This window comes from Somniosus microcephalus, chromosome 6 (genome assembly GCF_052327205.1).
Source record: "Somniosus microcephalus isolate GS21.2 chromosome 6, FLI_Smic_1.0, whole genome shotgun sequence".
Taxonomy (NCBI): Eukaryota; Metazoa; Chordata; class Chondrichthyes; order Squaliformes; family Somniosidae; genus Somniosus; species Somniosus microcephalus.
This window is the reverse complement of record NC_140992.1, coordinates 54383376-54407049: the sequence shown is the minus strand read 5'-3', so window position 1 is coordinate 54407049 and position 23674 is coordinate 54383376. Positions and strand designations below refer to the sequence as shown.

Below are 23674 nucleotides of genomic sequence, written 5' to 3'. Positions count from 1 at the left end.
TCCATCTGGCTTGCCTGAGTTCAAGAACAAAATACACAGTTCAATATCTATATCCCTCAATTGATTTTCTTGCGAATTACCTCTCTAACACCATTGTAAAATTACTGAGGTAATCAGCTTCAATTGTCTCACTCTGCAGTTCATTCATCACATTCTTTGTGAAATAGTTAGATGTGATCTGTCCATTACTTTCCCTCTTAAGCTTCATCCCATGGCCCTTCATTCTTGTTCTTGGAACCATGGTAAACAGTTTCTCCAGGTTGAACTTCTTGATATCCTTAAGGATCTGGAACTCCTCAGTAAGATCCCATTTCATTCTTCTCTTCTCTAGTATAGACAAGCTCAGCTTCTATAGTTTTGCCTTGTAGCTCAGGCGTCTGATGCCCGGTTTCAGATGGGTAACCTTTTGCTGCATCTTTTCCAGTGCCATGAAATCGCTCCTGTAATATGGTGATAAGATCTGCGCACAGTACTTCAGATGGGGATCGACCAAACATCCTGTATAAGATGTGCTTGGTGTCCTACTCCTTGCACTATACAACCGAAGATCCAATTTGATTTTTACCAGTGAAGATGGTTTCAACAAGGGGTGCACCAATAGCCGCAAATTATTTTTTGTACTATATCCAATATTCTCTCCAGTAATAAGCCTATTTTTTTCTTCTGTAGTATACTGTAAATGAACACCATTTAGTTTATAGTTTCAATGTTTATTTTTCTTCCCTGTCTTATCACTTTGTAATTGTTGACGCCAAATTTCATTTGCCATTCCTCAGTCCAATCTATATAGATCCCGCTGTAACTGATCAGCCTACTCTTGATTGTTTGCAGCCTACACGGCCCCCCACCTTTATTATTGGAAAGTTGAGAGTTTTGTCTCTATTCACACTTCCAAATCACCGATATATACATTCTATAATTCCAAGACCTATTTGGGACTATATACTATTTAGTTCACCATTCCCTAAAAATTCCATTCCCAAGACCAATTCTATCCTTTCCCTGATTTCTTGCTCAGACTGAACTCAACCGTGCTCCATCTCTGAGCTAAAGTTCAGATCCAATATCATCCCCAAGAACACCTTCCACTTCCGGAATATTAGTCATCTATGTCTCTATCAACCCCACTCTCGTCAATGCTTATGCTTTCTTCAGGTTCAACTGTTCCAAAGTGTTCCTAGCCAGCCTTCTGAGATCCAATGGTATATGAACTCCGATTCATCATACCTCTGTCACCTACATCCTATCCAATACTGAATTTGACTCAGTCATCGCCCCTTTCCTTGCTGCCCTCCAGTGGCTCCCATCCTTCAGCATGTTCATTTCAAAATCATCATCTTTATAAATCCCAAGAACAGTGCTCAAATAAATTCAGGTTCAATACTGTCAGTATGATTTAGTGCCTTGAATGCAGCAGAATTTTAGGGCTAAATGCTGCTTTTATCTTTTATTGCTGTTAACAGAAGCCCCAACTTCCAAAACAGCATAGTAAGTAAGGGGGCAGTACTGATCCAGGAGATGCCTCTGAAGGCTGTCCCTAGAGACAATATAGTCTTTTGACTGTACCTTCCCCAGATAATTATGCAGAATCGCTTCTTGAAGCAGTTTCGCAATATAAATGGCACCAAATAATACAGTATTGTTGGAGAAACTGTCTGCAGTTACATTTTACTAAGCTCATCACATCCAGATTTGGCAGTTATAAAAAGGTCAACTCCCAAATTAATTATTTTATACTTAAGTGGGTCCTGCAATCTGTGCATTTCCTCCTACTTATTTAAATGTGACACCTTGCCCTGCAAAACCAATGATGTTGCAATAATATGCTTCATTGGTACTTTTTTTTTTTAATTTAGGGGGAGGGGTGAAGGAGACTAAGACATATATCACAACAGCTTATTTCAAATAAAACAGAATCACAAATTTTGTGTCATTATTATAGGATCAATGAAGGAAAGTTTTCCTCACAATAATACAGCTGTTGGTAATTTGATCTTACCTGCTACAAGCCGACTGCCAAGTAGTAACCATTTTGAATACCCCATGAAGTACATAAAGTTGCCTAAAAACAAAGTCTTTTTTAATCCCAAAAAATTGAAATTATCAACATTACTATATCTGAATATCATATTTTTTCTTGATCACAAATCATCAAAATAGTCTGTATAAAAAGATAAGAAAATGCCAGAGGTACACAACTGGTAAGTCAGCATTAGATAGAGAAAAGGACAGGTAAATGTTTTGAGTGGACTCCTTTGTCAGGAGGATAGTCCTAAACCATGTCTGTTCTGATGAAGGGTGTCACCCAAAATGTTAACAAGTCATTCTCTTTCAGGTATTAACTGACCAGAGGAGTATTTTTAGCAATTTGTTTTTTAAAATAAGACTACGAAGTGGATTTAATAGCAAAGCGGGCTTCTGGCAGGAACCAACTGGTTTCAGGTAGATTTCCACCTGCCAAGGGCAGAATGATGCCACTGCGATTTTAACCACCGGGCCTCATGTCCCTGTCGACTTCCCATCTGGATTCAAGAGACAATAACCTGGATATTAATAAGGGCGGGTTAAGTAGGCAGAGGGCAGAGTTTTGGATGGGACCGGAAGTCCGGGATTCCCTGAATGCTGTGGAGTTAACTTCACCGGGGGGCGGGGGTCAAGCACTCCTGGTTTTCCTGGCCCGCAAGTAGTGCTGTGAAGGCAATTGCCTTCTCCCCGCAGCTGTCTTCACATAACTTCAGATGCCAGGTTTCCCCCGAGGTCTGGGAAACTCGCCCGCCCACTGTAAAACCTTCAAATCAGGTTAAATCAGAGGCTACCTGCCTCATTAAAATTGTCAACTTGCCTCCTGGGAGCGGGTTGGCTGCCCGGCCCATTTCCCACCTCCATAAAACCCAGAAGTGGGCGGGTTGGAGGTCTTATTTTTTAAATTTTATCATCTGAACACAACCCACACGTTTGTGCGCTAAAATTCAGCCCACTTGATCCCATCTCCCCTCTTCCCCAGAAATGCCACATCCTTATACTTTCCATTATTTACTTTTTGAACATTTCAAGTGATTCAGCATTCACCATGAAATGACTGTTTTACAAGTTACTGTTACACAAATTGGTACAGATAAGACAAGGAGCAGTGCCTTTAGAGAGGGCAGGTAGAGTTGACTTACCTGCAATCTCAAATAAATTAGCAAGTAATATGATTGATTTTGTCCTCTGTATTTTGTCCGACACATGTCCAAAGATAGGGCCTGCAATCAGCCCACTAAAACTGAATGCAGATAGTCCCAAACCCAGAAAATAAGGTTCAGCATGAAGAGTCTGAAGGTATGCCCAGATTGTTGGAAGTATTACAGCTGAAACAACAGTAAAAAAGAAAAAAAAATTCAGATTACAGCTTAAATTATGCCTCGTTACACCTGGGTTACATTTTCAGAACTGTAACTTAAATTTAGGAATACCAATGCACCTCCACTAGTATTGCTAGGAGTGGGCTTTTGGCGTAGCGGTAGCATCCCCGCCGCTGGGCCAGAAGGCGTAGGGTTTCGAACCCCGCTCCAGACAGTCCCGGCAAGTGGAGTCGGAGCTCCAGCTCTAAATTCTGGGTTGACATCCAGCGGGATACTTGCGTCCGTGGGTGTGGGTGGCCCCCACCCCTCGTATGGGTTGTGGGAGCCCGTAAAACCCTCCCGCCATAGGACTAACCACCCTAATGGCTGGTACGAAGATGGTTACGGTCACGGAAGGAGTGTTAATCGCGGCCAGAAATCTTTCCACCACTTCATACAGTTCCCCAAAGGGAACAGTGTGAGGATACGTACGACGACTAGTATTGCTCATGTTAAATTCTATCATTTGTTTCAGCAATATGTATATATAGTGTAATTATTCTGCTACTAAGGTGAAGCTGTGTCCCTTTAATGTCAACAAAATCCAATTGCTTCGAAGTAAACATTGGTTGAAGTCAAAGTTAAATTGTCCTTTTAGATTGCAATTTAGAGCCTGTTTTTTTATTTTAATGTGTAATTTCTAAAGTCAGTCAGGGGTTAGAATCATAGAATGGTTACAGCACGGAAGAAGGCCATTCAGCCCATCAAGCCCATGCCAGCTCTCTGCAAGAGCACTTTCCCCGTAGCCCTACAAATTTCTTTCCTTCAGATGCTTATCCAACTCCCTTTTGAAAGCCGTGGTTGAATCTGCCCCCATCACCCTTTCAGGCAGTACATTCCAGATCTTAACCGCTCGCTGCATAAAAATGTTTTTTCTTACATTGCCTTTGGTTCTTTTGCCAATCACCTTAAATCTGTGTCCTCTGGTTCTCAACCCTTCTGTCAATGGGAACGGTTGTCCTCTTGTGAAGGAATAAGCCATATAACCTATTTAGAAAAATACACTATCTTATGAAAGAGTTCTGGCCTTATTAAAACATGACAAACTGGGTTTGGAAATTTAGAAACCTAACTATGAAAGAATTCTGGCTATTGATAAGACAGTTGTTGACCCTGAATAAATAACCTTATTGAAACAGAAGGTGCATGGCTCCGACAGGCTGACTTTTGGGAACAAAAACAATGGTTCACCCTGGATAAGGTGTTTTAATTTAAACTTCGTAAAGATGGCACATAACATAAGGAACATCTGCCCTCGTAAAGATGACATAAAATAAGGAACACCTGCCCTTCACACCGTTTTATATGGTTGACCCAGCACACCTGGAGAAAGACAAGATTCTGGAATATTGCAGGCTGATGTAGCAGTAAGAATTGCAAAGGTCAGCAGAAAGATGAATAGGGATAATTAACTTGCATCAGCAGAAACTTTAAAGGAAATACCACTGAAAAAGGGTATAAATATTGAAGTCTCAAATGGGATATCAAACTCGCTTTAATCGGGCAAAGCGATTCTCGGCTACAGAGGCGACTCTGTGGTCTACAACTCTTTGTACCTCGGAGATCAAAAGTATTTGATATTGATGGATATCCTGTATAGAAAATTTAAGAACTGTAATACTGTAGTGAAGTTAATTTTAAAAAGTAAGATTCTGTTAATAATAAGATAGTATTTCTCTTTTTAGAAATGTTAATGTTGCGATTGACTGATTCACCAACTGTAAATTGCATGTCGGTTCTTTTAATAAATCTCTTTTTTTTTAAACTGAAGGGATATTTACTAGTCCTAGCCCCTTTGGGGCTATCCCAGATCAGGCGTATTTCTCAGATGTTCACTTTCAACTAAAGTTTGAGGTAGCCGAATCCTAAAGACACTTAATTGAGTCTAAAGATCCAGGCTATCTCTCCCTAAAGGAAAGGAACAACCAGAGAATGTTACCGTCCTCCAGATAGCGCTTTTAATAAGTTTAGCTACACTGTAACGTCCCGGATATTATGAGGGTCCATAGGACTCCTTCAGAATTCTGTAACTCTTCACCAAAGAGTGTAGAGATTGAGATTGCGAGTTATTGATACAGAAGACGTGAGGCAATTCTAAAAATATATGGAGATTTATTAAAGAACCGACATGCAATTTGCAGTTGGTGAATCAGTCAATCGCAATGGTAACAGTTCTAAAAAAAGAGAAAAAATACTATATTATTAACAGAGAATCTTACTTTTAAATCTTAACTTCACTACAGTATTACAATTCTTAGTTTTCTATACAGGATATCCATCAATATCAAATACCGTTGATCCCCAAGGTACAGAAAGTTGTAGACCACAGAGCCGCCTCTGTAGCCGAGAATCGCTTTGCCCGATTAAAGCGACTCTGATATCCCATTTGAGACTTCAATATTTATACCCTTTTTCAGTGGTATTTCCTTTAAAGTTTCTGCTGATGCAAGTTAATTATCCCTATTCATCTTTCTGCCGACCTCTGCAGTTCTTACCGCTACATCAGCTTGTAATATTCCACAATCTTGTCTTTCTCCAGGTGTTCTGGGTTAACCATATAAAACAGTGTGAAGGGCAGGTGTTCTTTATTTTGTCATCTTTACGAGGGCAGATGTTCCTTATGTTATGTGGCATCTATACGAAGTTTAAATTAAAACACCTTATCCAGGGTGAACCATTGCTTTTGTTCCCAAAAGTCAGCCTGTCGGAGCCATGCACCTTTTTTTTTTCCAATAAGGTTATTTATTCAGGGTCAACAACTGTCTTATCTCAATAGCCAGAATTCTTTCAGAGCTATTTCATAGTTCGGTTTCTAAATTTCCAAACCCAGTTTGTCATGTTTTAATAAGGCCAGAATTCTTTCATAAAAGTGTATTTTTCTAAATAGGTTATATGGCTTATTCCTTCACACTATCTACTCTGTCCAGACCCCTCAAGATTTTGAACACCTCTATCAAATCTCCTCTCAATCTTCTCTTCTCCAAGGAGAACAACCCCAGCTTCTCCAGTCTAGCAAAGTAACTGAAGTCCCTCATTCCTGGAATCATTCTTGTAAATCTTTTCTGCACCCTCTCTAAAGCCTTCACATCCTTCCTAAAGTGTGGTGCCCAGAATTGGACACAGTACTCCAGTTGGGGCCAAACCAGTGTTTTATACAGGTTCATCATAATTTCCACACTTTTGTACTCTATACCTCTATTTATGAAGCCCAGGATCCCATAAGCCTTTTAACTGCTTTCTCAACCTGCCCTGCCACCTTCAACGATTTGTGCACACATACCCCTTCTCTGTTCGTGCACCCCCTTTAGAATTGTACCATTTAGTTTATATGTCCTCTCCACATTCTAACAAAATATATCACTTCACACTTTTCTGCGTTAAATTTCATCTGCCACGTGTCCGCCCATTTCACCAGCCTGTCTATGGGCTGGATTTTCATTCAGCAGTCGGGAAGGAGGCGGGATTACAACTTTCGGGTTTTAGTCCCACCTCCATCGACATCCGGCCAATCCACACGATTTTCCCTTGTTGAGCCCACCCAGCGGGCTCAGCAGGCCAATTAAGGGCCACCCGGCAACAGGTGACATCACAGACTGAAATTTCATCTGTCAAGACATGCTGACAGATGAAATATCAGTGTTTCACAGCTGTTTGAAGCCGTCACTGACAGTCTGACTTCTAACCCGAGTCCTTCTACGCAGACTCAGAACTCTCACCGGCACGGAAAGCTGCAGGCTGTCACTTGACAGATCGCAGCCATTCTGCTTTCAGTGCCGGCTGAGTGATGGACTCCCGACGCCTAGAGGAAGAAAGGCTGTTAAGGTAAGTACAGGTCATTTAAACTTCTTTACACACTTTAGACACACCAAACACACTTACTTTTGCACTCATGCACCCATCACTCACCTGAACACCGACATCTCGACCCCTCCAAGTCCTTCAACTCGACAGCCCGCCTGCTCTAACCTGGCGTGGTTTGGAGCCATTGAGAATCCTACACGACACCCCTCAAAATAGGGATTAGGCTAAAAACTGCCTGTTAACTACCTGTTAACAGGCAGTTAATTGGCACTAATCCCATCCCACCTCGGGTCAGCGGGTCCCAGTGCAGGGCAGGTACCCACCTCCTTTGAAACTTACGTGGAGGTGGGTTTTGGGCGGGATGGTGTCGGGACCCCCGAATTCGGGGTTTTAGCCCCCCGCATGCATAAAAGCCCGCCTCACGGCACACTGAAAATCTAGGCCTATGTCTTCCTGAAGTCTATCACTCTCCTCCTCACAGTTCACTATACTTCCAAGTTTTGTTTCATCTGAAAATTTTGAAATTGTGCCCTGTACACCCATGTCCAAGTCATTAATATAGACCAAGAAAAGCAGTGGTCCTAGAACCGACCCCTGGGGAGCACCACTGTATACCTTCCTCCAGTCCGAAAAACAACCAACCACCACTACGCTGCTTCCTATCACTTAGCCAATTCCATATCCATGCTGCCACTGTCCCTTTTTATTCCATGGGCTTCAACTTTGCTGGAAAGCCTATTATGTGGCACTTTGTCGAAAGTCTTTTGGAAATCCATGTACACTACGTCAACTGCATTACCCTCATCAACCCTCTGTTACCTCAAAGAACTCAATCAAGTTAGTTAAACACGATTTGCCTTTAACAAATCCATGCTGGCTTTTCTTAATTAATCCACGCTTGTCCAAGTGACTGTTAATTTTGTCCCTGTTTACTGTTTCTAAACGCATCCCCACTACTGAGGTCAAACTGACTGGCCTGTAGTTGCTGGGTTTATCTTTACACCCTTTTTTGAACAATGGTGTAACATTTGCAATTCTCCAGTCCTCTAGCTCCACCCCTATATCTAAGGAGGATTGGAATATTATGACCAGTACCTCCGCGATTTCCTCCCTCAATTCCCTCAGCATCCTAGGATGCTTAGCATCTGCTCCTGGTGATTTATCTACTTTAAGTACAGCCAGCCTTTCTAATACCTCTTCTTTATCAATTTTTATCCTATCAAGTATCTCCTCTACCTCCTCCTTTACTATGTCTATGGCAGCATCCTCTTACTTGGTGAAGACAGATGCAAAGTACTCGTTTAGTACCTCAGCCATACCCTCTGCCTCCATGCATAGGTCTCCTTTTTGGTCCCTAATCAGCCTCACCCCTCCTCTTACAACCCGTTTACTATTCATATGCCTATAGAAGACTTTTGGATTACCATTTATGTTGGTTGCCATTCTATTCTCATACCCTCTCTTTGCCCCTCTTATTTTCTTTTTCACTTCTCCTCTGACCTTTCGATATATAGCCTGATTCTCAGATGTATTTGCAACTTGACATCTGTCATATGGGCTCTTTTTCTGCTTCATCATATTCTCTCTCTCTTTCATCATCCAGGGAGCCCTGACTTCAGTTGCCCTGCCTTTCCCCCCCTAGTGGGAATATACCTCAACTGTACTTGAACTATTTCCTCTTTATAGGCAGCCCATTGTTCCATTACAGTTTTGCCTGCTAATCTTTGATTCCAGCTTACCTGGGTAGATCTGTTCTCATTCCACTGAAATTGGCCTTCGCCCAGTTAGACATTTTTACTCTAGATTGCTCACTGTCCTTTTCCATATCTAATCTAAACCTTATGATACTATGATCACTGTTCCTTAAATGTTCACCTACGAACACTTGCTCCACTTGACTTAAATCATTCCCCAGAACTAGATCCAGCAATGCCCCCTCCTTTACAGACTTTCTGGCACTTGTGCCAGTTCCTTTGGGAATTTGTGTGAGTAAGAGAAAGAGAGGGGAGAGAAAGAGCGCGCGAGCGAGGGCGCAAGTGCGGGAGTGGTCGAGCAAGCGAGGGCGCAAGAGCGGAAGCATCAGAGAGGGAGTGTGAGGGAGTGTGAGGGAGTGTCTTACTTGCATGCAAAATGAAAAACCCCAGGGACAACAAAAATGTGATGCCAACAGAGGAAGGAAGGTAACATCCACAAAGTTTTGTTCAAGAACAATATGAGCAATTTTACTACATTTTAGCTCATTAATTAAAACAAGGGACTGCTCATACATTTCAATAAACTTGTAAAATATATAATTTTCATATCGTGTAATGCACTGTGGGCTCTATACCAAAACAATCTGTAAATGAAGAATGATAGCTACACACAAAGGCTTTAAGAATGAATGTGTAATAGATCACTCATAGTAATTCCACGTTCCCCAGACGATCTCCTGAATACATTGATTAAAGTATCCAGATATTTTAAATACCACATAAAAAACCTATATTAAGAACTGGTATCAACATAGGAGCAGTCATGGAATACCACACACTTTCAAGTTCCAAGTCACTACCTTCATTACAGTTCCATCCAAGTTGCAGTGCCTCCTGTGTGCCCATTAGACAATATTCCTATTATAAAACAACTGTGCGACAGTGAACTGAAGCTAATTATTTGATCACCTTTCTCCAATATTCACAAAACAGAAATTGTATCTGAGGTATGCAAAAACTGGGGTATGAAAAAAATCAGACAATTAAACTCTAGCCTTTAAATACCTAAAATATCTGCTTTTAAAACTTAAACTGATTTTCAGATTAGCTGTTGAGCATTTACTCCAGTTGGGGTAAATATTAACAGTTACAAAAGTGTAGTTAATGATTATTGGCAATACCCAGAGAAGCAGCTCTTCATCTTCAGAAGTTTTAAAATGACTATGGCTTGTTAAAAATGTTGTTTGTTGGGTCATTTCTGTCACATATCAGTGATGTAGTTTATGCTAGGATGGATTTCAAATATAAAAATGGCATTAGCTAGAAAGCTCAACAATCACTCTGGAAAAATGTTTACAATATGTACTCGCTCTGCAAAGGCCCACAGTTTCAGCTCAGAATGCCACGTGGTAATCATTCTTCCTCCTAAGGTTCAATAGTTCTATTAACTTTTTCCTGTTCATTTTGGTGAATATTTACAGAGCAACCTGCTGTTATACCATCCATACAAAACACCACAGTAACTATAGAATATTAAGTACAATACAAGGCTAAACAAACCTAACTGGTTTATTCTCCATTTAGTACAAGGTATAACTGTGAATTAGCATATTTTTGAAAAACCATTAGGCATCAGTAGTATCTGAAAAAATTGATTGTGGTACAAAATTACTTGTGCGTTGATTTTTTTTTTTTTAAAAACCAGTGCAAAATACTTTTTTAAAATTCAAATCACTAAAAAGCTGATACATTCATAGTGAGCCTACAACATTGCCGATTGGTCCATAGTAGTGTAAACCAATAAGATCCTAACATTAGTCCTTGCTCACCAAATGACAACATAAATCAATATGATCTTTTGGAACAAAACATTTTTCAATTCTGGTTGCAATTCATGCTTAACACACAAGCTCAATAAATATTCATATAAAAATATCAGTCGGGGAACATCAGAACTTGCCTGCTGTCAAAACACTTAATTAAGGTATAAGATTTCAATGAAGTTCCTAGAACAAATCAGTAAAAATGTTACCCTTGAGGATTCTTTCAAGGTTGAGACAACAGTAATCATAAATTTTTATTATAAAATTAAGCCCTTCCTCGGTATTTTCAGCAGCATCAATTATGCAGCAATTTAGCCTGTTCCAAAACAAGTTACAGAATAGTATGTACATCAGATTTTCTTATATAAAACGGATGTGAGAAAATCATGTATCATTTACCAAGCTGGAAATGCAGAAAACCCTAACAAATTATGCAGTTTAGAACATCTTAATCAGCACCAGGACCAAAGATAATTATATAATGAATCAAGTCAAAAATCAGCCATCCATTTTCTGTTGAAAAACAATGTTGATTCAGTATGGCTTTTTAATGAGCCAGTCACCATCAATACCAGTTTTATGAAGCTCAATAACGTTGCACAACATTACCATTAATAGATTTCATTTAATGCCATTTAATAGCATTTAAGCAGTGAGCACTGATGTAATTGAAGGAATTAATAAGCCAACTGTGTGATCAATATTTTCTACTATCACTACCAGCAGCTAATGTGGGAAGCAATGACGTAGGGGGAAATATAGCATTTTGGAAAATCCACCTTGCAGCATTTGAATATCGCAGTTCAGAAAAATCACAATATGTTAAACTATTCTCCCACTTTTCTGAAATGAAGTACGGACATCCCTCTGGGAAATGTAAAGGCTCAAACACAACTCCATGCAATATTATTCCTCAGTTAAAGAGAATGGGATTTTTTTTTCATTACTGCAATACCTATTTCATTGAATAGGGTTTTTGATACGGCTGTTTTTTTTTATGGGCCATTAATCAGATACACCCATTTTCAGAGTTGATTGATTGGCTACTTTTGACTAGATTTGTAGAGAACGAATTAACAGAACAGCAAAAAAGATATCTCCACTCAAGTCACCATATCATAAAATATTAACCTATAGCATGACTGGATTTCATCTGCTGAATGACCCTTCAGCATTACTAGCCAAGCCAAGTATTTTCCCATATTTCCAGATCTAGGCCAAATGGTTAATTAACAGCCTTAGCAGGTTAACCAACAATGAAGTTTATAAACAGAGAAATGTTACACATTTTCTATTATATAGTATTAATACTTTTTGAACCATTAATCATTTCACTTCCAGCTTCAGTGCCCATGTTCCAAACTCTTCTCAGGTGTCCAAATTATACATACTTGGATTTGGTTCTAATATCTAGTCATATTATAGCATTGTGATACAAGTTTAAGCTAAACAACTGTAATCTTAGGTACCATAAACCATTCCAGCAGACAACACTCTTCTTCCATCTTCCTCCTAGGCTCAAGGGTACTACATACAGTGCAAAAGTTATGAGTTGAAACAAAATCCAAGGGTTGGTACAGCTAAAGGTGCCAGAATTAAGAATCATTAGAATTGCTCATTATATACTGCGATACTTTTAGACTGGCTCCAGTCTCAGTTCTACCAAAGCACTTCTTCCACAATTAACATAATAACAACTTGCATTGTATACTGCCTTTAATGTAGAAAATTGTCCAAAGGTGCTTCAAAAGGTGTAATCAGTTAACATTGGCCTGTAACACCATTATTAGCAGGAACCTTCAGAGCTTCTTAGACATATTTCAACATTCACATAAAACACAGCATTGTGATCCTCAACCTGCACTTCCTCATATTGATTTATCCTGGCAATCAGCCACCTCCATGATCAGAAAAACAATTATGCATTGTTAAACACGGAAAACATTTCAATTAAGAACACTGGAGAGAAACCAACAAACAGAAACCATTAATACTCATTGGAAATTTAACACTTTCTGCTGTAACACAACTCCTAAATTTCCATGTAATTTCAGTCAACAGTGGGACGTAATAAACTTGTGGCACAAAAATACAGCCAATAATTTCTCCTCAGTAAATGTTGGAATCTCACTAGGTGCACTGAAATGTTGTGTATAAAATAATTTTTGATCATAATTAAATACTGGAGGAATGGTTATTTAATTATGTGGATGTTTAGAACTTGGAGTTTTCCTTTAAAGAACAACATGGGAAAATGAGTTAATCAAGGCAGGATTAAAAAGATAGCACTAATCTGGAGTCAGGAGCTGACCAATGTTCCTTTTAAGTTGCACGGACGCTCGGCACTCCAGGGTCCCACATAGCCGGTGAGCTAGCTTTGAATGGGCCGCGTAGCTCGTTAAAGGGGCTGCGTGGCCCAAAAAAAATTTACAGGGAACATTGGAGCTGACCAACTTACAGAATAAGGCAGAGTGAGACTCCCTTCTCCAGGGAATCTCACTCCACTTCACTCGAGAGTCAGGTCAGGTACTGACTCGATTTACACCTTGACTTTTGCATTAGCACAAAACAAAACCAACATCCTCTGATTTGTATTCAACTGGCTTGTCCTTATTTTCAATGCAGTTTAATGTGCTGTTCTCTAGCCTGAGGGGAAGATACAAGAATGCTGTAATGTGGAATAGTTCAGTGTATGGTACCTAAAATATTGTTGTCTAATTTACATATGAATAGCAGTTTTTCCAGTACGACTGGGCAACTGAAGAATCTTTTAGACTGAAGACCCCTGACTAATGCCCTAATAGTTCAACTGTATCCTACAGTTGCCTTCCACTCTTTTGAACTTGTACACTCTATTATCACTCTTTCTACTTCAGCCTTAACTATATCATTTTCCTTCCATTCAAATCAATAAGCTTTTAAAAATATTATAGTAAAATGACACCACTTGAAACGTGCATGTGCGATTTGCTCTTCCAGGTAGAGAAACACCCAGATACATTCTCTTGAAGGTAGGTCTATTTTATGTTGATCAGGTGCTTGAAACTGGGCTTCTAAGCCATATCAGATCTTAAGTCACAGACCAAAATGACTTGTACCCCCAATTGCAGTACATTCTTCACATGGCATACTACAGATGACTACCTTCAGCAGCCCGAATACTGGTGGTGTTGGTTTCCACTCAGAGATTTCGTGAATTCCAAACTCTGATAATCAGTGTGGTTACACAGACCTTATTCCATAGTCTCAGTTGCTCCTTAGAAAAGTGAAACAGAATTGTACCTTTCAGGGATTCCATCAATGGTTCAGTTGCTGCTTACACTTCATACTGTGGTACAGTGATAGATACCAGGGAGGTTCCTAATAATTCCTGATCTGTACTGAATTATCCGACATCAACAGGAAGACAAAATAAGGCAGGGTTCCACTCACTATGGCTATCCAGTGACCCCTGCTGTAAAAAGTGCATATGTGTGGATGCGAGTAGAGGGCAGGATCAGTTTCAATTTCAGCAGTCAAATAACCTGCCAACACTCGACAGTCGAGACTCATGTGAAGAATGGCCACTTTGGCAAGGTACTGGAAGGCTGCCAAAACTATAATCCAGCATGGGTCACTTGCTCAAATGAGAAAACTTGCAGTAGAAGGGGTGAAATTACCAAGCAATCCTCTACCAGACTTGCCTAATATATACTTCAAGATATTTAACAAGTCTATGAAATTACAGAACAAAAACATCACTTCTCACAGTTTTACAAATAACACTATGGCCTGAACTGTAATACTTTGGCAGGTTGGGAGCACGTGGGGGGGGGGGGCCTCAAATTTAACAGCAGGGCCTGATTTGCATTGGAAACCTCTGTCTCCCATTTGCTGCCAGCCAGATGGAGAGGCTAGCTGGCTGCAGGCGAGTAGGCCTGTGACACTAGGCTGCAGAGATGAGGGAGAGAGGGTCGGCCATTTAGGACTGAGATGAGGAGAAATTTCTTCACTCAAAAGGTTGTGAAACTTTGGAATTCTCTACCCCAAAGGGCTGTGGATGTTCAGTTGATGAGTATATTGAAGACAGAGATCGATAGAATTTTGGGCACGAAGGGAATCAAGGGATATGGGGATAGTGCGAGAAGGTGGAGTTGAGGTAGAAGATCAGCCATGATCTTATTGAATGGTGGAGCAGGCTCAAGGGGCCGTATGGCCGACTACTGCTCCTATTTCTTATGTTAAGTTACCTGGATACACTGGAGAAGCTGGTGTTGTTCTCCTTAGAGCAGAGAAGGCTAAGAGGAGTTTTAATAGAGGTGCTGAAAATCATGAAGGGTTTAGATAGATTAAATAAAGAGAAACAGTTTCCAATGGCTGAAGGGTCGATAACAAGAGAGCACAGATTTAAGGTGATTGGCCAAAGAACCAGAGGTGACGTGAGGGAAAACTTTTTTACACAACAAATGGTTAGGATTTGGAATGCATTCCCTGATAGGGTAGTGGAAACAAATTCAATAGTAGCTTTCAAAAGGGAGTTGGATATATACTTGTAGGAGAAAACATTGCAGGGAATATGGAGAGTCAGGGAGTGGGACTAATTGGATTGCTCATCGAAAGAGCCGGTGCAGATGCAGTGGGCTGCATGGCCTCCTTCTGTGCTGTACTATACTATACTATGATTCCTGTCTGCACAACTTCACTTCCTGTTGTCATATGGCGGAATTTCCTGTGAGGACGAAACTACATCCATTTTGCCAATGTGTATTTACACCCAAATTTCCTGCCAATCTAATTAACATAGCAGGAACGTAAAAATGGGTGCAAACAAGCTGAACTCACAAAATATATTCCTTCTTTAAGTATGAAAATTAAAGTTTCAAACTATCTACCTTTCATTCCTGCACATTAGGCACAGCATGTTTAAGAACATGCAATCATGGAAGCATTTCAGCTTTTTTTTTATAAAATAGGTCATAAAAATGCATTCAAAGAAATAGAAAATACAGAACAGATCTGTGTGAGGATTTTTTTTTTAAGTCACAATAAGACAACAACTTATATTTATATAGTGCCTTTAACATAATAAAATGTCCGAAGGCGTTTCACAGGAGCATCATCAAAAAAAAAATGGACACCGAGCCATACAAGATGTTCGGGCAGATGACCAAAAGCTTGGTCGAAGAGTTAGGTTTTAAGGAGGAGAGCGAAGTAGAGAGGCGGAGAGATTTAGGGAGGGAATTCCAGAGCTTAGGCAGTTGAAGACACGACTGCCAATGGTGGAGCACTTAAAATTGGAAATGTTCAAAGGCCAGAATAGGTGGAGTGCAGAGGTCTAGGGGGATTATAGGGCTGGAGGAGATTACAGAGCTAAGGAGGGGTGAGGCCATGGAGGGATTTGAAAACAAGCATGAGAATTTTAAAAAGTGAGGCGTTGCTTAAATGGGAGCCAATGTAGGTCAGCAAGCACAGGGGAGGTGGGTGAACGGGACTTGGTGCGAGTTAGGACACGGGCAGCAGAGTTTTGGATGACCTCAAGTTTAGGTAGGGTAGAACTAGGGAGGTCAGCCAAGAGTGCGTGGGAATAGTCAAGTCTAGAGGTGATAAAGGCATGGATGAGAATTTTGGCAGCAGATAAGTTGAGGTAAGGGCAGAGACGGGTGATATTACGAAAGTGGAAATGGCGAGCTTAGTGATAGAATGGATATGAGGTAGGAAGCTCAATTCATGATCAAATATGACACCACGATTGCAAACAGATTTGGTCAGCTCTAAACAGTTGCCGGGGAGAAAGATCGAATCTGGAAAGGGAACGGAGTTTGTGGCATGAACCGACGACAATGGCTTTGGTCTTTCCGATATTTAATTGGAGGAAATTCCTACTCATCTAGTGCTGGGTGTCAGACAAGCAGTCTAATAATAGACGGTGGCGGGTTCGAGCGAGGTGGAGGAGAGGTAGAGCTGGGTACCATCAGCGTACATGTGAAAACTTATGTTGTCGTCAGATGATGTCACATAGAAACATAGGCCACCTCCCCATGGCATTCAATGGGATTAGAAACATAGAAGATATGAGCAGGAGTAGGCCATTCGGCCTCTCGAGCCTGCTCCGCCATTCAATGCGATCATGGCTGATCATCCAAATTCAGTACCCGGTTCCTGCTTTCTCCCCATATCCCTTGAGCCTTAAGAAATATATCCAACTCCTTCTTGAATATATTTAATGAATTGGCCTCTACTGCCTTCTGTGGTAGAATAGGGGCAGCGTGTAGATGAGAAATAGGAGGGGGGCCAAGGATAGAGAAGATGCCAGAAAATTACTGTTTCGTACGGCACCTAAACTCCTGGGCTTAATTTTACACCTGTTTTCAACTTGTAAAATTGCAGGAAATTCACATGTACGACTCTTTAACTTGGGTAACAGAGCCTTATAATGAGTTAAGATGCGTTCAGGCACAGGGATCGATACAGGCGTAAAAGAGCAAGGAAATTTGGGCTGTGTAATTACATGTTTAACACATTTGCGCCAATTTCCTCAATCTTTTACTGGGTATTTGCTTTATGCCCCGATTACACGTGTCTTTATGCGCAATTACGCAAAAAATTCCACCCGAGAGACAGGAAATAACCATGAAACATCAAATTCAGTGTTTACAGAGGGCCTGTAGAAAGCCACATACCAGTGCTATGACACATCGAATTCCATCCAAAGTAATGCTTTCAGGCCCATGTGCTCCCCTCCCATCACTACTGAGGGGCACCAGGAATCCAGCAATAAGCTAAGCCTCATTCAGCCCCCCGATGTGCCAAACCTTGGCTCTACCTTCCACAGTTCTGTCCAGGTTCTCTCTCCACAGTGTTGCCAACTTCCCATGCTGCCAAACTCCAGCAGCCCCACTGCAGTATTGTCAAATTCCAGGACCCCCAACCCAGTTCTGCCAAACCCCATGATTATTCCCAGTGAACCAAAGCCCAAAACTGCTCTCAAGTGTAGCTAAACCACATTCCCCTTCCCAAGTACTGCTAAATATTGGATACCTGATTAATGCATCTTGCATATCACCTTGCTGTGTATTCTCAGCTTTCAAAATGGAAAGGGGTAAAAATTAAATACATAGCTAAAAGAACATATGTTATAAAAGACATTCTTTCCAGTTATCAAATAATAAATGGACAGAGTTGTGAAATTCAATCTCAAAGCACCAGTAAAAATCCCAAATTACCTTTTATAAAAACAGAATTTGACTTATTCACTTTAAATCAGTGGCCAAATTATTACCTACATGGCATAAACACCCGTTTTAATAAAACAAATCATCTGACTCAACAATATAAAGAGCCATTCATGACATAACAATAAAACACACCATAAATCTTTCTAGGAGTCATTCTCTGCATCATCTCATTACCAAACATATAAATATATTTTCCACTGTTGCACAGCTGATTAAAATCCTGCAATATTAGAATGGTTACCACAAATGCAATCTTTAAATTGTTTATTATTAAAGTAACCCTGCTTTGTCATTATTAAAAAATGGGTGGGAATGATGACATGAAATTAATCTCACTTAAGATTAGTTTGCTGGAAAGGAACATTTCCTTGTCTCTGGTGACTTTGTCCCTCCTAGACTACGAGGTCACCTTCCCTTAGAGGAAACTGGATATACCACTACTAAGTGCTTATCTTACACAGGGGAGACGTTATAACCGTGAAACCGTAAGGGGGCCCCAAGCGGATCCAATGGATTTATAAATACAAAATAAAATATGCACAAATCTCAATACGTACATTAACATTTTAACATATCAAAATATGAAATATTTTATTTTCATTCAGTAAGCTACTTCCTAATGGGTTTACAATGAGATGGTTTGTAATCGAGAGAATATGCGCAAATTGTCTCATTTTCCCCAACTACTCGATTTTGTCATCAAAATCATTTTTCTCATCTCAAAACAATAACATGCCACTTAGATAAAATGGTAAATCAGTCAAATAATAAAGTAGGTTCATACCTAAATATTACCCTAACTCAGCAAACCAATACCCTTCAACGTATGTCATGTGTCACTGACTGCTCCCGACAATAGCCGCCCTCTTAATTGTGTTTAAAGTTCCGCTGCGGGTTTCAACAGTTGTGTTCATCTCCCTCCCACACCCTCTGCATTCGACCTGACTCTCAATCATAGACAATGCATGCTCTGCCTGCACATTTCTGATATTCTTATAATTCTCTTGTCCAGCTCACGTTGTGGATGGAGAGCTCTTTTTTCTGATGACATTCCTCTTCCAAAGACAAATCTTAAGAGCAAACAACTCTCCCAGTAACATTTAAAAACATTCTTATTTCTTACTATAAGTGTAATCGCTTGCACTGGTGTACTTACTGTTAACTAATATTTCCACATAAAATGTCCAAGTGCATGTAAATATAAAACAGAAAATGTTGGGGATACTCAGCTGGCCAGGCAGCATCTGTGGAGAGAGAAACAGAGTCAACAGGCCCGATTGTGTGGGAAATGCACACAAAAAAGAAAGTCAGCCAGCTGCACGCAATTTTCCCTCAAGTGGCCAATTAATTTCCAGCATGTGGACAGCCTTGCTAATTGTCCATTTCTAGTCAGAAAGCCCCACAGTATGATGTCATCATTCAAGGTCCACAGCAAGCATTGCTTCCTCTGTTGGCTTCCAAACGAACCATACAGGGTGGCAGAGGAGCCTGCAGCAGCTGTGGCCAGTGCCAGACCCCGAGCTGCCTCCAAATTCGACGAAGCTTCACTGCAGGCATTATTGGATGGGGTTAGGGCCCACAGGGAGGTCCTCTTCCCTAGGTCAGGCAGGAAGAGGCCTCCCACTGAGACCAAGGCTGCGTGGATGCAGGCGTCAGCAGATGTCAACTCGAATGTGCATGTAACCTTGGCATCACATCTCTAACTCCTTCCTCTACTCCCCCACAGGACCATCCAGGGCCCCCATCCCAACTGTGGAGGAGGAAGAGGCTGTGCAGCCAGACTCCTCAGAGGAAGCTCCAACCTCTGAGGGCGCAGCGTCAGCAGAAGTAAGTGCACCCAGCACCAGCGCAGACACTCACACCTTGGGGGGACCTTCGGGACATAGAGTAGTGTTGTCACCTGGTGTTTCACAGCTCACAAGTGAGCCTCAGCAGAGTCTGGAGACAGGGACAGCAGTGGAGAGTCCTCGTCGGAGGGCGCAGGACTCTGCCAGCTCAACTCAGCTACGCTGCATGTCGACCCTCTGCCTCTGGGTCCATCCGCAAGAGAAGAGGTGATGGATCTCCATGCACAGATGCAGGAGTCTCTGGCAGGTTTTGTCTCCAGGGTCGCTGCGAGTGTGGAGCGAATGGAGGAGTCCATAGCGACCATGAGCAGAGCCTTTGTGGAGTCATTGGCGCATGAACGCATCACCATGGAAAGGTTGACAACCTCCATGGAAGAAATAACTCGCCAGGGCACGGAAAACATGGTGAGTGCTCATAAGAGAATGACATCTCGAGGAGCGTTGGCCATCTGCTGAACAGAGAAACCAGACCTTCATGGAAGTCCTTCTGAGTAGGACTGCAGTGCAGATACGGGTCCCCACGGCCCCCTAAAGCGCAGCAAGGTGCTCTCAAGCCACTTTCAAGCGCTGGCCCCTTCTGGCCTGTGCAGCTTCAGGTGAGTGAGCAGCAGCCTGCTGTTCCTGGTTCTGCTGCTGGAGATCCTCTAATGGCAAGAAGGGAAGGGAAAAAAAGGCGTCCCATGCTTCTCGTAGATGCCTCCGCTGACGAGAGGGGCTTCCCAGGAGATCACATTGGTGAAGTGTGTGAGGCTCCAACCTTCCACAGCTGTGCCTAAAGCCTTGAAGAAGTAGCCCCAAGCCTGCAGCAACAAGGTCCTTCACCATACAAATGCTCTTCGTTTAAATCGCAGCTTTCCCGAATGACCTGCAGCTGACAGCAAGCAAGCCGGCAAGCTTCACGCCAGGTTTCATCAGCGGGGTTCCCCGCAGGCGTGTTTACCGTGGGGAACCCCACAAAATCGCAACTGCCCCTGAAAATAGGTTTAAAAGATGATAATAGTTGCTGATTAGTGTTCCGACAGCCAGTCCCGCCAGCGGCGGGCAAGACTGATTCGGGTCACGGAGAAACGGCGGTCCGAAAGTCGGACGGGGCGGGGAATCAGGCGGGGGTCGCGACCCCCTATTTCTGCGATTTTCGGCCCCCGCCCGCCTGAAAACCCACCCGACGGCTGGCAGAAAATCGGGGCCAACGTTTCAGGTCGTGACCTTTCGTCAGAACTGAAACGTTAACTGTTTCTCTCTCCACAGATGCTGCCTGACCTGTTGAGTATTTCCCAGCATTTTCTGTTTTTATTTCAGATTTCCACAATATTTTGCTTTTGTGACTGTTGCACTTCTTCTCGGGTGCTCAACAATAAGAGAATATAAGTCCCTGAAGTTTAACAATAGAATACACGTACTAAAGATAAAAATGCACGTAACACATAAAATTACAAATTAAATTAGAGACAGAGCTGTCATTCGTTTCATTTTTGCCTTTATGTATTCTTTTCTTTTAGCTCACCTGATTGTCTTCATGTTTTTTTTAAGTTTGCAAATAAACAGGTGGCAAAGCTGATTTGACAGCAGTGTTTACTATCATTGTCCAGCAAAATGTAGGGGCTCCAAACCCAACCTTAGCCCGGGACCGCCGGGCTGCCCCTGATCTTACAGCTTTGTTGAATGAATGAAGCAAAACCTGAATTAGTCCTCAATATGTTACATCGCGTCTGTTCAACCCATGCGATGGCATGCTAAGTCAAATCTAGAAGTGACCATGAAGCATTACTTGGCACCCGGTAGAGTTCGAATATCACTTTCCCCTGCTGCTACAGGTTTGTTAAACCAATAAATCGCCCCTGGGCTCAGCCTTGACTAGACGAGCACGGTAAACCGTCATATTCAAGCTGTGAATACTCACAACTCCCTCATTCATTCGGTGCCCGTCCAAACTCTCGCACTGTTTGCGTGATATTGGTGGGGTGGGGGAATACAATGATGTCGGAGGTGGGATTGAGCGAGCGGATCTCCACCAACCAACCAACCAACCCCCTTTTCTTACCGTACTCGATGCCGCTGAAGAGGAAGAGGAGTCCGATGGTGATGTTGGTCAGCCTGCGCTTGGTGCGGTACTCCATTGCTCCTGTCAGCTGCTGCCGGTGGTGGAGAAGGAGGCGGCGTTTCCGGCTTTATATAAAAAAGTGAACGGATCTTGGGCTCTCCGCCCCGCCGGGTGGCGGAGCTGGAGACACGGACAGGGACGGGCTGAGGTGACCGACCGTCAGCTCCCAGCCGCTGTCGGGCCGCTTGTTTTATTTCGCTCCGCTGAGTCTCAGTTACCCGGGAGCGCGGCCCGGGCTTTAATTCCTTCACGGGGATTAGCCCCACCCTCGCGTGCAGCGGCCGTTTCTTTCTCTGCAAACCCGCTCGAGCCTCCTCCACCTTCCACTACTGCAAGGGGCTGTTCCTCGATTTTTGGTTGCACTTCAGTCCCATGCTCTTGATCTTTGGTCACCCCGAGGGGGAGGGGGAGTAGGCTTTCCAAAGGGAATTGGATAAATACCTGACGGGGAAAAAAATTGCAGGGCTATGGTGGGGGGGGGAGAGAAGAGGGAGGGTAGTGGGACCAGCTGAAGTGCTCTTGCAGAGAGCCAGCACGGGGCTCAACGGGCCGAATGGACTACTTCTATGCTGTAAAAAATATCCTCTTCGTGGGACTGCTCCTGCAGCCTGGCCAAGGTGGCTATTAACAGGTCCAGTTGGCCCAACTACCTACCTGTCGTCCGCAGCTACGTTCGAGCCAGGGTGTCCCTGGAGATGGAGCACGTGATGCCCACTGGCACACTTGAGGCCTTCTGCGACCGGTGGGACTGGAATGAATCATCACCCTGGGGAATAGTATTTTAATTTAATTTTTGGTTAAGTTTTTTGGTTGTGCCTCTTTAAAAAGGGGCCATATGCTTAACTTTAAATTGGCAATTGGCAGCAAGAAGAGTGAGCACCCTCCTCACGCTACGTATTCACGTGCCGGCACTCGGACTTCGCCGCGCGGTCGTTCTGCTTTTTGTTTTCCCTTCTGGCGACAACAGTTCATTGCAGCTGCAGATATTTTTTTGCAACAGTGAAACCTTGCCACGTCAGTTTTTTCCCATATCTGTGCATGTTGATTGCGACACTTAATGGGTTTTTCCTACTTTTTGCCAAGTACAAAACACAACCGTGGATGGAAAGGAGGCAGGGCATAGCATTGATAATCATTGAGGGAGTCACCAGACACTGGGGAGCTGTCAGTAGTTTAAACAGACCAATATGGTATCTGTGTTCAAAAAGGACAACAAAACAGACACAAGCAACTTATTGAATTCATAATGCTCCATGGAATTGTCAAACCCATGTAGCATCATGGAATCAATTATTGTAAATTTAAAGATTATCTGTTATAATAACCTAATAAACAGTAGTCAATTTGGGTTATGAAGGAGCAGATCCTACCTGACGGTTTCCTTGACTTTGAGGAACTGACATTCCAAGTGTAGCGCAGAACATCCTCCAACATGCTATAGCTAGACTTCCACGTCTAGACCCATCAAGCCTTTCCATTTAGTGGATTGTTGTTGCAAATAGCACCATTGTATGTTCAGTTCCTAACCTTCAAGACTTTGGGGGAAAAATTTAGTTGTTGCACCTCCCGTTAGCGCCTTAAGAGGGCGTTAATGGGGCGCAAAGCAACTAGCGCCCGGCACGGCGATGTTTGCGCCGCTCACAAAATGAACTAGACATTTTGCGGCGGCGCTAAACACTAACGCCACGATCTCCTGCGCCGGCAGATCGTGACGTCAGTCGAGTGTGCAACGCCCCGGACTGGATATTGAGTGGCGCCCCCTGCCTTACCGCTAGCAATGACAGGTTGCGGGGAGCGTTTTGCAGTCAGGA

The 23674-nt window shown here is 42.4% G+C and overlaps 1 protein-coding gene across 1 annotated transcript in view; it reads right to left on the bottom strand.

Moving 5' to 3' along the window:
* The window catches only part of mfsd8l1 (major facilitator superfamily domain containing 8-like 1), a 66891-nt gene extending 44582 nt beyond the window's left edge, over positions 1 to 22309 (bottom strand). Inside the window, 3 exon segments of the mRNA XM_085990246.1 lie at positions 2000 to 2062; positions 3165 to 3350; positions 21804 to 22309. Coding sequence (XP_085846372.1) covers positions 2000 to 2062; positions 3165 to 3350; positions 21804 to 21879 — 325 coding nt within the window. The 5' untranslated portion in view covers positions 21880 to 22309.
* Positions 22310 to 23674: the final 1365 nt, after the last annotated feature.